This window comes from Acipenser ruthenus, chromosome 3, assembly GCF_902713425.1.
Source record: "Acipenser ruthenus chromosome 3, fAciRut3.2 maternal haplotype, whole genome shotgun sequence".
Taxonomy (NCBI): Eukaryota; Metazoa; Chordata; class Actinopteri; order Acipenseriformes; family Acipenseridae; genus Acipenser; species Acipenser ruthenus.
Genome location: NC_081191.1, coordinates 104,541,971 through 104,557,747, shown reverse-complemented (window position 1 = coordinate 104,557,747; position 15,777 = coordinate 104,541,971). Strand labels below are relative to the sequence as shown.

General features: G+C 35.9%; 1 protein-coding gene across 2 annotated transcripts in view; it reads right to left on the bottom strand.

Annotated features, from left to right (window-relative positions):
• Window positions 1-336: 336 nt before the first annotated feature.
• LOC117394246 (docking protein 6) overlaps window positions 337-15,777 on the bottom strand; it is a 112,733-nt gene continuing 97,292 nt past the window's right edge. For both annotated transcript variants that reach the window (XM_033992348.3, XM_033992350.3), the window contains exon 8: window positions 337-9,304. In XM_033992348.3, coding sequence (XP_033848239.1) covers window positions 9,126-9,304 — 179 coding nt within the window. In that variant the 3' untranslated portion in view covers window positions 337-9,125. The remainder of the gene's footprint in view (window positions 9,305-15,777) is intronic.

Below are 15,777 nucleotides of genomic sequence, written 5' to 3'. Positions count from 1 at the left end.
TTCATAATGGTCTGAATCAGGAGTCTTAGTGTCTCTGATGAGTGCCTTATATGGGTTCAGCCCTCACTGTAGTGTTACAGTATTTTTGAGGTTGGCAGTGGGAGATAAACAAGTTTCCTGTCATATTAATCCTCTGTATGCAATAAACAAATAATGTAAATACTGTATATGTGCTGCAAACAGGACAATTTGCTTAACTATAATCTATAATGTGTTAATAATAAACTAGATTGTTTCACACTGATTTTTCAAGAAAGAAAAAATAAATAAATAAAACAACAAACTAGATATAAACAACTTTTTTTTATTAGTTTCAAAATTGTAATTGGTGCTTTTACATTAAAAGTGTGCTAATTACAATTTAGAGCAAAAAAAAAGCAAACCCAGCCCATTGTATTTTTAATAAATCAAACAAGAATTCATACATTCAATAATTTATTTCAATATCTAATTGTACCAAAAATAAATTAAATTAAACAAAACACAATTAAACAAACACATTAACCTAACTGAATTAAACCTAATTAAAAGTTAATCTATATAAACAATGCATTCAATTGAAAAGATTAAGTAAGAAAAAAACAGTGCCAGACAGACATTACATAAAACAATTGCTGTTGGTGAAAATAGTATAACAGGACAAGGTTACACACAAATAATAATTGGTTTTAAGCCAACATCTTTTACTTCAAAGTACTGCCGGTTTCTGTGATCAAACTGATTTCCATAACAATAAACAAGCATGAATTAATAAAAGCAAACAAACGAAAAAAAAGTAGTGGATGGTATGGGAAGGTGTAACAATTTAGTAAAATCAGAAAGGTCCCACTAAATTTATACCTCACCTATAACTTCATACACTCACTCATCATAAATTCTGATAATTTTGTATCAATAGAGAGTAGAACAAAGGTGTTTCACAAAAAATTGTTTGTATAAAAAATCTTATGGTTTACCTATGTATTTATATTATGGGTAACCATTATGTTTATATTAGGTATATAAAGGATTGTATATACCTTTTACCACAATAGTTTTAATGTGGTAGGCTTATTTATCAACTAGATGATGTGCAAACACTCCTCACTTCGCCATGCACTTCTATTATTATTATTATTCAGTCATTTAGCAGACACTTTTATTCAAAACGACTTACAAAGACTTTGGTGTGAACTATGCATCACAACTGCTGCTGCAGAGTCACTTAAAACAGGACCTCAGGACCCAGGTTTTACGTCTCATCCGAAGGACGGAGCACAAGGAGGTTAAGTGACTTGTTCAGGGTCACACAATGAGTCAGTGGCTGGGATTGAACTTAGAACCTCCAGGTTAATGATTACATTTTCATCCCTTCATTTATTCATATGAAAGTTTAATTGTAAGCCATACACTAAGAGACTATGCTATTTGTGCCTATAGAACTCAAGTACTAGTTTAATGGCATTATAGAGAAAACAGGAGCCATGACCTTATAAACTGTTTTGGTATAAAAGGCTGTATATCGAGGGAGCACTGTAGTCTTGTTTTTTTACTCTGGAAAAAAATAAAAAATTCTTTATCATTACTGTATGATTTGTGGTAGGAGGCTGTGTGGTCCAGTGGTTAAAGAAAAGGGCTTTTAACCAGGAGGTTACAAGCCCAGTTACAAGCCCAGTCACTTAACCTCCTTGTGCTCCGTCTTTCGGGTGAGACGTAGCTGTAAGTGACTCTGCAGCTGATGCATAGTTCACATGCCCTAGTCTCTGTAAGTCACCTTGGATAAAGGCATCTGCTAAATAAACAAATAATAATAATTTGGTAATTATTATTAAGGAGTCAAGTGCATCTAGACTGAATGCTCTCACACCACATTACTGTAATAATAACCATTGTTTAAAAACATTGACTGAAATCTGCTTTACATCAATACATTTTAGTTCATTAAGAAACATTTAGTAAAACTACCATAATGGTGTGAATTGTTGGCTTTCATGTATATGACAGTGAGAAGAAGATAGATACATTTCAAGTAAAAAAATTATGATTTCTTCTGGATCAGCCTGATACTGAACATACTATTCTGAAATAAAGGCCAACTCTTATACTTGAGGTTCTTCCTAAATAAAACCAATGTTCAAGTATGACTAATAACTGAATCAAGAAAACCATGGTGTTTTCAGGAAGAGATTTTCCATCACAAGCAAAAGAACAGATAAACTATATAGAGGCATATAATATATTGCGTCAAACATAATTCATTAGAAGTGAATACAGCATCAGATGTGTATCTTGACACCCATAAATCATTCTCAATAACCTATGTTGTTCCAGGAGACTGCATGTTTCCATTGGGGAAACTACAATTTGGATACACTAGAAATGACTCTTGGCTTAAGTCTCGAGAGTCTGCAATACTTGTCCAATAAAAAACCTGTCTTCAAGTGCAATGAAGGAGGTGTTACCATTGACTCCTTAACTGCAGGTCTTTATACTTAGAACATAAGAAAGTTTACAAACGAGACGAGGCCATTCGGCCCATCTTGCTCGTTTGGTTGTTAGTAGCTTATTGATCCCAGAATCTCAAGCAGCTTCTTGAAGGATCCCAGGGTGTCAGCTTCAACAGCATTACTGGGGAGTTGGTTCCAGACCCTCACAATTCTCTGTGTAAAAAAGCGCCTCCTATTTTGTAACACTAGTTTCCACCTGACGGAGTGAAGGAGGAACCCTGGTTTTGATATCATTTTTTTATTTTTTATTTCTACAATATATTTCACACTGTTTTGGAGATGTTACATGAAGTACTTTTCTATTTTATTTTGGTGGTACTGCAGCTCTGCTTGGGAAGGCACTTCATAACTTCTACTTGTATCTTGGTGCTTTATATTGGTATGTAACCACAAATTAAATAAAATGCACATTCACTGGTCTGACCAAGAACAGGACAGCAGAAAAAATATGATTGGGGCCAAAAAAGTGGGGTTTCTTAGTAGAAACAGCATGGATTATCTTGACACAATATTATGTTGTCTATTCAGTTTGCTTATTAACCTCTTCATTTACATAACGGAACAGTGAAAAAGAAAGGCACAGGATTGAGTAAAAAAAAAAAATCACAATATAACTAGTACTGTAGTGCTGTACGTTGCATTGTAACACAAACGATCAATTTTGTAAGATTATTTTTTTTACACAAGAATAATATTGCGCACATGTTCTTTAAAAGAAAGAAAAAACAATGATAGTCAAGCAAAATCTTGTGAGGGCTTTTTTCATTCAATGAAGTGCTAAAATAGAGTATTGGAGCACTGTGTTCTGAATGTATTGGAGGACTATTAAAACAGCCTTTCCTCTTAATAGATAACTCACTTCTACAGAACAGAAAATATTTTTTAGAAAGTAACGTGCCCAAATCTTTTTTTTTTTTCATTCTAGCCTACAAGACAAACAAAGTAAAGTAAAACAAAAACAGACGCAGCTTGAATAGCCTTTCTCAGATTTCTCACAAAAAAAAAAAAAAAATCAATAGGGGCCAATTATCTCTGAACAACAGAATCTAGCACACAAGCATACATGCCCTGTACTTTTTCTTATCACTGTACCACATTTGAAAGCAAGACAAGGTTGTTCATTTTACCTTGCAGAGGGAAAGGCTGGCAGACTGCTAAAATAATTATGAGCCAAAGGATTTTTATTGGGAGATGGAACAATATCTGCTAATTTGGAGGGGGACATAGATTCAGCTAATTCATATAGCTGTATTTATACATTGCTGATAATTATTACAAATGCACATAATTATTTTTTTAAATTTTATTTAAAACTTTACAAAACACTCTTTAAAAAAAAAAAAAAAAAAAAAAAAACACTGTCTGATGGATTGTCCAAACAATCAACCAGAAAATGTACACAAAAAATGAAATTGTCAATGTACTGTCGGAATACTGAAGAATATACCAATGTATATATATATATTTATATACCTGTATATTTTTTAAACAACACTTTTTATCTTCTCAAAGCAACAACATTAAACATATATACTCACCAGAAGAATTACAGAACCAAATGAATATATCTCTATTACATCTTATATCTTTATTACACAAGAGAAAATACAACTAATGATCTAGATGAGGGGTTTTCAACCTTTTTGCCAAATATCTCTGTGAGGTAACACAGTTTTGCCAGCCAAACGTCATCTTTCAGCACTTCGGTTTCTTCAAGCAAGCTCGGTTTCTTGTTTTTTTTTTTTATTTGGAATCTCCAATTATTTTTCTTATTTTCTCCCCAATTTGGTAAGCCCAATTATTGTTTATTTGAGCCCGGCTCACCGCTGCCACCCCAGCACTGACACAGGAGGGACGAAGACGGACACACGCGTCCTCTGAAACATGTGCCATCAGCCATCTGCTTCTTTTCACTCTGCAGGCCCGCCATGCAGCCACCTCAGAGCTACAGCATCGGAGGACCACGCAACTCTGGGCAAATTACAGACAGGCCCGCAGGCACACAGCTACTCTACAGGGGTCACTGGTGCGCAGTGAGCCGAGGACACCCCCCCAGGGCGGCGCTCGGCCAATTGTGCGCTGTCCCCTGGGAACTCCTGTCCAAGGACGGCAGTGGAATAGCCTGGACTCAACAGGTGACCTCTAGGCTATAGGGCTCCACGCGGAGTGCCTTTTACCGGATGCGCTACTCGGGAGCCCCCAGCAAACTCAGGTTTCTTATAAGCTAATAAAGTACGTAACTCTTCCTTGAGATTAAATATACGGGTAAGCATTCTGCCTCCAGATAGCCATCTCACCTCTGTATGCATGAGTAAGGAATGTTGCTCTGCACCCACTTCCTCACAAAGTGAAGCAAAACACCTGGAGCTTGTTGCTCTGGATTTAATCAAATTAACGAGCGTTACCGCTGTGTTCAGAACACTGTGAAGATCTGGTTCAGTATCTTTCGCAGCAAGTGCTTCTCGGTGTAAAAAGCAAAGTGTCCAAATAATAGGTGCAGCGGCTTTATTTTTTGCACAAGAGCAGAATGCTTTCCGGTCATTGCTGCAGCTCCAGCAGTGCAGACCCCAATGCAATTAGTCCAGCTGATTTCTTCTGAAGTCATAAAATCATCTAACAGTTTGAAAATATCGTCAGACGTTGTTGTTGTCTTGAGCTCCTTGCAAAACAAAAAGTCTTCCTTTATTCCCTTATTCCACACATACCGAACATAGGTGAGTAAATGGGACATTTGTCTGTGGATTCGAGTTGTATAGCAAAATCATTACATGCAGCCGATCAATGCACTGCGAAACTATGTCTTTGTTATTTGTTTATTTAGCAGACGGATCGCTTTTATGTCTTCTGACATAAAAGCGATCCGTCGTTTGACAGTGTCATGTGACAGTGTCATGTGACATTGGTATTTTTGCCAGTTCCTTGGCCTTCTGCTCTCCAAACATTCCTTTACAATTTCAATGGCACACGGCATTATCAACTCCTCAGCAATCATATGCGATTTTTTTGCTTTAGCAATTTTCCACACTATGTAGGCTGACACTACAAGCTTTTTATCCGCGGTAGTTGTGGATTTCATTCCGGCTTTTCCACCAAGCAATTCCTTAGCCTTTCACTCAAAAAATGAATGTTGCTTGTTTTTATATATTTCGTGCTTGGTAACTGTCTCTGTAGTTTGGAGGGTTTCAATCATTCATTGGACAGTACTTCTGCACAAATTACACGCTGCGGTTGAGGTATATCTCCACTTCCAGTACAAATAAAGCCGAAATTCAAGTAGCTGTCTTCGTATTTTCTTAATTTTGCTGGGTTAATAACGGTTTTATGTTTTTCACTCAACACCACCTCCTCACTGTTCTTCAGCACTTACAGTTGAACTTATTGAAGGAAGTTCTGTATCATCATTCTGTGGGTTTTGTTGTTTTGATGCTGATGGCTGAAGTGTATCATAAGCATGCAGGGAAAATAACACATTCTCTGGTTTATTTTTGGAGGATCCCAAGGGGGCTGCGGACCCCCGGTTGAGAACCCCTGATCTAGATGATCTCCTTTATAAAGAAAATATTTTTAAATTAAAATAATACATTAATACACCTTTTTACTTTCTGCACTATGTCCAAATATGCTTTAATGTGTTACGTGCAAAATAAACTTTGGGTACAATCGCAAAGACTACTTTTGAATCTGTACTGACTTTTATTGGCTTAGAATCATACATAAATTTACTGCAGCAACCACAGAAATGCACTGCTAATACAACCTTAGATGATGACATACTGTATGTCAACAAATTGCCATGTAATCAGATTTATTTTCCTATGAAATGCAAGGCATGTCTACCTTGTCCATCTAATATTGCTTCATGGAACCAATCAATCTTTGGAATTGTTTGTTGGTGATGAGTCTCCGTCTTTATTAATCCTGGGCAATTAGGGCAGACTATGTTTCATTGCAGAATAAATCCTGTCTTTCATGGCAGCATAAGGACAGGAAGTATCCTGTTGCAATTAAATCATTATGCATTGCCAAAAGCTTAAACATATTACCTAACTGCAGTAGTCAACTGTTCTGGGTCTGACATCTACAGATCCAACTGTGGCATGATTGAAGTAAAACGACTGAGCCAGTCATTGACCTCTCCCAACTACAGAGCTCACTGGAATACTGAACCGGATAAAACATGCCTTTATTAATAAGGAATTCAACGCTCATAATTCAACCTAAAAGGAGGCCCTGCACCTGGTGTCATTTCTTTTGCTGGTAAGCACATAAAAATACAACACGTTTGCTGTTGTTCTGAAAGTAAACCATGAAATGTAAATATGCAGTTATAATATGTTAGGCTGCAAATATAAGATTGTGTTCTATAAGACTGCTACTAACAAATCGGTATCATTTATATTTTGTGGCATCCTGTTTAGTTTAACTTTTTATTTGAATCCAAACAAAATTTCATTCTTCATTATCAACTTTAATCTCAGCTACAGAACATTTTAATGGGTGTTTTTTGTTACTGTTTAAATATACTGGGTGGAAAGGGGAATACAAAAACTAAAGACTATTCTCAAATATACACACTTATTGTTTTCATACCTGACACTCTCCACAACCAACCTCTCATGTCTGGTTTGAAATCACTTGGACTTTTGAGTCCCACCTAGATGCTGACACAGATAGATTCAGTCAATTACTGTAAGTGAGTCATCTTAAACATGTATGGGGGAGTTAACACATCCCTACAGAACTCTGCCACGGAAAGATATTAATAACTATCACCAGTAAAGAAAAAAGTGGATATTACAAAACTGTATTACTCACATAAACCTTGATTTCTAATTACAAAGTATTGCAATTTAACTATGAGCAAATTACATTTAATAAATACGGCACTACCTTGTTCTGATGTTATATTCCTTGGATATATCTTTTACTGGACTAGCTAAATAATTAATCACAAGCTTTCAAGACCTTAAAGGTCTCTTCTTCAGGTGAAAAGTGATTAATGATTGTTTAGTTTGTCTTTCATCACTGGACTGCTACGGCTACCATTTCATCTATCAATGGATAACAACAAAAGGGTTGAATAATAAGGCAAATGCATTTCAGAATGCACTTTGATACCAGATTGGCTATTTGCCAAATCATATTGAATTTTCTAAATCATATAGATTCTGTTATCCATACATCTCCTTGTAATCTTTGGACTATCACTTGGAATTTCAAATTCCAAAAGGTAAACAAGTCTAACTGAGGCGTTAAAAAAATTACTATTAAAAACATGATTACTGCCTTGAAAATGTGTTTTAAATGAACAAAAAAGCCTAAACAGAAGGTTATTTTCCAGGAAAAAAAAGTTGAAATGTTGCAATATAAGTTTTTTTGTTTTTGAATCACACAAGGAACGGGTCTAAATATGGTATTTGTAGGGAATGATGTATCTGACACAGCACAGCAATGTTTTTTTCCAGATAGATGCTACCCATTTATTGTTGAGTTCTTCCACAAACAGTTTCTTAGCTGGCTAAGAAACTTTTTTTTTTCCTTAAACCTGCTACTAAATAACTGGTATCGTTTGGATTTTGTAGCATGCCAAATTACACATAAACTGGGCAAGTAAAATTATTCTTTGTAGTACAAAAACAATATTCCCATATTTTCAGTAAAAAAGTACATTTTAAAATATAATATGGCATGAAAGCGTAATGAAGGATTTTTTTAAAATAAATAATTTTATTGAGTAACAATAATGTAAAGAATTCAGTTAATCCATGTCTTATGTCCTGGACTGTTAATTTAATGGGTAATAATAGGACATGGTATACACTGATTTACTTTGAAATTGATGACCTGTACAAGGTATTGCTATGCATGCCCTGCAATCAATAACACGAATCAAGGTTTTCAGGTTTTATTCTTACCTGTCTAATATTATATTGTTTGTGTTTCTTTATTATTGTGTTTCTTTATTATTATTTACCATGCAGAACACCTGCATACCCCTAGTCACTTTAGAAATTCAGTTTGACATAGTAAGTACGGTCAATGATTATCAAAGAAGAAACAACAATAGTGAACGATTGAGAACACTCATAACTACACAGGTAAGAAAATAAATATAAAAGTAAGTGTAAGTAAGTATCCCTTGAACTTCATCCCCACACATTGTTTTGTTTTGTGGGGAATGTGATTCAAATAAACTGGTTAAATGTAACTATGGTATAATGTAAGTAAATTATTTAATGACATTTTGGATGACAGTGTAACAGTATTTATGTAAAGAGTTATCTGTCTGGCTTCAGATACAAAAGAACGTTAATCAATTTGGAGAGTATGCAATTAGTAGTGCACAGATGCCATGACAAGATCAACTTCGTACCAGTCAAACTTGTTTCCCTGGGACTTCAAACCTTGCACCTCATAGAAAGCAATTGAATTGATCATTTAATTGACCATTTGGATTTGCCACTAGTAACCAAGTGATAGCAAAAGGTGGCCACTCAGATGCTCCCCACTGAATTGGTAAATGCCTCTCTGCTCTAAAGCTAGTCGTTTTAAAAAATACAAATGGCTTTTACCACCACTATGAACTATTTGGTATGTCCTGGCTTGGACTGACTGAAACAATCAGCCAGACAGTGCATGTCATTGGACCGGTCCTGAGCTGTAGCTTGATCCATAGACACTAGAAGGAGACAGTGGCTGCTCACGATGCTGGGTCTGCTGCTGCTGCTGCTGCTGCTGCTGCTCATCATCACACAGCTCTGATATGTAACCAGGGAAGGTCTGTGCACGGGGAACCAATATCATACTTAAGCTGATACCTACAAAAATGAAAAGAGGAATAATTGTTACATGAAAAAGAATAAAGCCTTCGGGGGTTAAGTTGTGCTGAAACAAAAACAGTGATATGAAGCTGGGAAGGTAACACTGGTTAAAGAATGAAAGAAAACATGTCATATATCAATCAGTCCTTAGAAATGCTGGCATGTGATTGGTTAAAACCTCATCATGACCAAAAATAGATCCAACTATTGCCCTGTGACGCTGTTTATGGTCAATAGTTGTTTTTTTTTTTTTTTTTATAAATTCCCTTAAATGATGTTATCACGCTGAACGTCCTTCCTCTCTTCACACAACAAAGCAAAATGGCGGACAACAGAAAATGAATTACAAAATATACTTGAAAATAATGATGCTGCAAACACTAAAATCGTCATAGAAACGTTGCTTTCAGTGTTTCATACTTCCTAAAATTCAAACAAATCCAACTCGACGATGTAAATAAGACCTTCACAAACTCAACGGGCTCCTCCGGGAATTCTATGAGAAAGTCAGACGGACAGTTCGATGCCAAAAAAACTTGAATGGACTTGAAAAACATCACTTTCTTGACTGATTCATAAAACAAATATGGACTGCATACATAGCTGGAAACTAAAGGTCCCTCGAAAAGAACTATGTTAACCATTGCTTTTGCATCTTTATGTTCCAGATATATAAAATAAAAGCAAAGAACCACGTTCATCAGAAGAAAAGAGGATCCAGGGATATTATCACCAGCAATAATCAATGGAAAGTGTTAATGTTGAGATAGTTCAGCTTCTGAATGTTCTCTTTTCATTTTGAGTTTACAAGTCAATAATATATAGTATTACAGTACATCTGGTATATATTGCATTAAAAAGGGATTATTTTAAAAGCTAGTAGGTCAACATGTCCTTTATTAAGTAAGATAAGATAATTATTAGTAGAGCATCAGGAAACAACACCAACCTAGAGAAAATAAACACATTCATGTTATATCTAACAATAACATATTAAAGCACAAGTCAAGATAGCTTGGTAAAGTGTCCCACACTTTTATTGAAAGTTCAGTTATATAACAGGTAAACTCTGCTGAGAAGGGTACTGATCCTATTAAATTCAAACATTTGCAATAATAATGTCAATAGGCTTCAAGGCCATCATGGACAGCCAGGCCAGCTTTGATTCAATGTGATGTTCAAGGTATTTAAATTGCTTATCAATCCTCAATGATTACCTCAACTAATTCCTTCAGCAAAACTGTTGGTGAAAACCTTTACCAGTCTGATCTCTGATTTTGAGACTCATGAAATGCAGCTTTTAACATTTTCATACCAAAATGGTGTGCTACAAATCATGTTACAATATATGTGAGGCATTTAAGGGCTTGAGATCAGACATTTGTACAAGATGAAGGGAAAAAACAGAACATTCTATTATTTAACAGCTTTCTACAGAAATAGTTAATGTTGAAAAATTATAGTTAACTTCTTGCAGGTCATTCTGTATATCTTTATGTTTTTTTTTTTAATGAAAATTAATTAGTGGGGCTTGCGAAGCAAGAGTCCCCGCTTTAAATCTTCGACAAACTTCTTCTTCTTCTTATTCTTTGGCACGCTACTCCTCTTACACCATTTACGCTACAAACGCCGTTCAAACTTTAAAACGTGTAGACCGGTCTGGAATAGTGTGCTTATATACAACTTTTTTATATATTGTATACTTTTTAAACTATTAAGTTTTTTGTCCTTTTTTTGTCCATCTTCATTCACTTTAATGGGACTTTTTCAACATTCTAAAGCTCCCCACTGTTTAAAAACTCCCAGACTTCCAACATTCTATTTACTGTAAACGATGTAACTTTTGACACAAATCAGCTACTTTGACCACTTTCCCAACAAGTATGACAAAAAGTTAGAGTATATATTATCTTCCTCTACTTCTCTGCTATTCAAATCTGAAATCAAAACATAAATAACTTTTACCAATCAAGAGGTACAGCTGTTTTTGTAACCGCACCAACACTTTCCCAACAAGTTAGACAAATACTTAGAGCAAATGAAATCTTCCTCTACTTCTCAGCTATTCAAATATGAAATCAAAACAGGAATGGCGTCTACCAATCAAGAGGTACAGCTGTTTTAGTAACCGCATCAACTTCTTTCAGTGGACTACTTCCCACTGTTGAATTAACTGTCATAGGACTTTGAGAAATTTCAAATTCTAGCACATTCTAAGCATGAGACAATTAGTAAACAATGTGACTTTTGACACAAATCAGCTTCTTTGACCACTTTCCCAATAAAGCAAGCCCCACAACTTTACTTGTAAAGTTACCATCTAGTTATTATTATTATTTATTTCTTAGCAGACACTCTTATCCAGGGCGACTTACAGAAAATGTTAATTTCTTAACACTTACATTACCTCTAAATGGATTTTCTTTACATGCATTGAATTTTCTCATTTACATTAAGAAGAAGAATGATGTGAATCTCAATTTTGGCATGCACGATATGTGGTACTGTGTATCCACATGACCATGAATAGAAATAAGGATATTAAGTTTCATATGAACAAACATAATGATAAATGACTAGCAAAATCAAAGTAAAATGTTCATTGTTTTGCAATCATGTCCATGTTATATATGAACAACAACAACAACAAAAAGCACATCTACAATTCCCCAGACTTTTCAAATCTACATTAACCCTTTACATTAACCAAAAGTAATTTACTTCATCAGGCTCTTTTTGCTAAGATTCATTATCCTGGGCAACTCAGCAGTCATAGAAAGCCTACTTTAACAAATAGTTTCCTGCGCTCATTTCATTATAGGTTATTTGGTTTCCTCTTTAAATAATCCATCCCAGCCAGGTGATTTAAATTTTTAGAAGTACGAGTATTTGGGTAGTTTTAGCACTTTTGTATGTGTGTTAAACAACAGAATAATCTGGTTTTCTAATATTATTTCTATGGGTAAAACATGAACAGTATGTAACGAATAGAGATTGAATGCAAAGCGCTATGGTTACCACTCAGGTGCTCTGTTAGCGGCACTATCAGGTCAGAATCCTGGCCTTAGTCATATGCTGACAATTCTCTCACTCGAGAAATTCAGCTTTTATGAGAATTTTTAGAAGCATCGCCCCATTAGTACGCCCGTGACAGACACTGCGTCCCTGTACCTTATTTTGGTTGTAAATAAAGTTTACTATTGAAAGCTAGAAGCAGACCTAGCTCTCCGGAGCAGACGTGGCTGTGCAGTTTGAGCATGGTGGGAATGGGACTTTTTGATTCCTGCTTACTTACGCTGTTCGTGACCGCTGTCAGTAACCTGTGTGCGCACTAACTAAGTCAGCAATGACAAGCCGAGAGGCTTTATGATCTTTAGTCCTAAGTGGCAAGAGGTCTTGAAGAGTTCGGGGAATCTGGTTTGGTAAGCTGTGTTCAGCTGAGTGGTTCTCCTGAATTTAAAGTACTTTTGCACTGCTAAGAATAAGATAATGTATCAGTTTTACAAGACAACCAAATATATAGCTCAGTTAGGTTTTTAACTTTAAGCTATATTTTTGGTCATTTATATTACGTCCACTTACAGTCTGGCTTGAACCTGGTGTTTCTGTCTCGTGGCGATTACTACAAGAAAAATACATAGATTACTTGATTCACTCAAACATTCCTCTCAAGCACTGCAGATTACGCTTCGGCCCTGCACAGTTAATTACTGTTTGGCGTTCTGTTGAAAGACACACAAAACTTAAACTAAAATGGCATTCCCACACACCTATCTTTCTTAAATGTGCGCTCCTGTTGGGGGGTCGACCCATTTCTTTCCCAGCTTAGAGGTGTCCATACTATTACTGATATTTCTGATACTGGCTGTCTTCGCACATTCCAGGATTTACAGTTACTATACAATTTACCGGGCTCTTCTTTTTTTTCCTATCTTCGACTCTGATCAGCAATGTGTGCCTATGGGGTTCCCTGGGGGACTGCATTACCAGTACATCCACTCCATGATATAGTGCACACAGGGGGAAATGTTTATATTTTTATCTTTTAAAAGCCTCATACAAACCTTTAGCAGCTTACACTATCTGGAATAACGACTTAGCTTCCTTAGATATAGAGATTAGCTGGGAAACTATCTGGAGTAAGTTAGGCTCAGCTTCTAAGAACCCTAACCATTGGTTGATTCATTTTAATTTTCTTCATAGGACATACTTAACCCCTCGTAGACGCTTTCGAATGAAGCTTGCCCCTACCCCTATCTGCTTACTTTGCCCCTAGGGCGCCCTTGGCACCTTTTTGCATAAGTTTTGGGAGTGCCCGGCCATAGCTTCATTTTGGGAGCAGGTATCATCTACTTTTTCTTCAATATTTGGAAAGATAATCCCTTGCTCCGCTCTGGTTTTCTTATTGAACAACGATACATCCCTTGACTTAACACCACAACAGATACGCTTTTGGTTAGCTGGCCTTACTGCAGCGAAAAAGATGGCGGCTCTGCGTTGGCAGCCGTCACACTCTCTTCCCTGGTGCCAATGGACCCTAATGGTTCTGATATTCTTTACTTAGAACATTCTACCACTCGGATCCATGGTGCCAGAGAGAAAACGAACCACGTCAGGGAATGCATAGCAGATCTTATTAAGCCTTTGTTAAATCCAAATTAATTTAGGTCCCTGAGGTCCTTGTGGGGGGTTGTGGGAGGGTAAAAAAAGAAATGGGGAGTTCATTTGTTCATGTTTTTGTTTGTATTTTTGTACTATCCCCAATAAAAAATATCTGATCACAAAAAAAGACTTGCTACTACGCTGCCACCTGGGAAGAAGAAAGTAATGGGTTTTCATTAAATTTTCATTAAAAATGAAGGTCAAGCCACCCTGTCTTCTAAAACACCTGTCACATTGCTGAAAGCACCAATGCATAAACATAAAACGTACCTTCACCAGATATAATCTACTAATGTTCGTCTATCATCATAGGACCTTATATATGCACACATACACACACATTCACAAGTAAATAAGTAAACACACTCTGACTCACAGCACTCACAGCAGTTTTGCATGTATGCAGAAGAATGTAAGCTTCACAATCTGTATCACGCAACAAAAAAAAACACTGAGGACAATATTCTGAAGAAAACCATATCAGAAAATGTCATAAACGGTTGACAAAACCTGCTGGTGAGGTTGGAAAAACAATCAAATCATGTTAAATTAAAATTGTATACAATGTTTCTGGGCATATTTCAGCATGAGTCATCTCATTTAGAGTATCTCATCTACATGAATTCCATCTATACTGAATGTATATATTTGCACTGTAGAAGAAAATCTTTCACCGCCATGATTTGCAATCTTCCTTTTTCTTGATTTTTTTAAAAGCGTATTTCATGTATTTCATTGAACCAGCTGCCAGTTATCCACAAGACTGTCCAGTCTTTTACTGCTTTCTGCTGTCTTCTCAAAACCCACTTATTCAACCTTTAACTGTAAATTCCTATTTATATACTGTACCTTTCTGTTTTCCTTTATTTATATTTTTGTATATATTGTATGTGTTTGTTTTGCATTTTATTTGCCTTTAATATTGTGGAGGCTGTGTGGTCCAGTGGTTAAAGAAAAGGGCTTGTAACCAGGAGGTCCCCAGTTCAAATCCCACTTCAACCACCAACTCATTGTGTGACCCTGAGCAAGTCACTTAACCTCCTTGTGCTCTGTCTTTCGGGTGATATGTAATTGTAAGTGACTCTGCAGCTGATGCATAGTTCACACACCCTAGTCTCTGTAAGTCGCCTTGGATAAAGGCGTCGCTAAATAAAATAATATTTTTCAATCTGTAATATTGCCTGTAATATTGTGTTTGATTTCTGTAAGTCACTTTGCATAAAAGCGTCTTCTAAATACTTTAATAATAATAATATTGCTAGGAAGGCAAGACTTGCAGTATTTTATTTTAATAAACAGCCTTTTTTTAATAAAAGTTAATTACAGGACAGGTTGGCTGTAATGACAAATCTCATTTTTTAATAAAGTTAATCAGAGGACAGGTTGGCTGTAATGACAAATCTCATTTTTTCATTTAGGTTTACACTTGCATTTGGATAGGAATGAGAAGATGAAGTTACAAGTCTTGAGGCGCAAGTACGTTACTTAAGTATTGGAAAGTATCAAGAGTATGATATTACATGGAGTACATTGAAGCAAGCTACTGGCAAGTTAAAGCAATGCTAAAGAGATTTTTATTTCAATAATGCTTAACCCAAAATTAGGAATGTGATTCTTGCAAGGCAAAGGCATGTGTTGTCATTAACTTGACTCATATTTACAGAATCGCTCAAAGTATTTTCAGTGTACAAATGAGTAGTTAGTGATGAGACTGAATGCACTGGCCTGTTATTACTCTTGTGCTTTTCACAAGAGTAAGACTGGTTTTATTATTATTATTATTATTATTATTATTATTATTATTATTA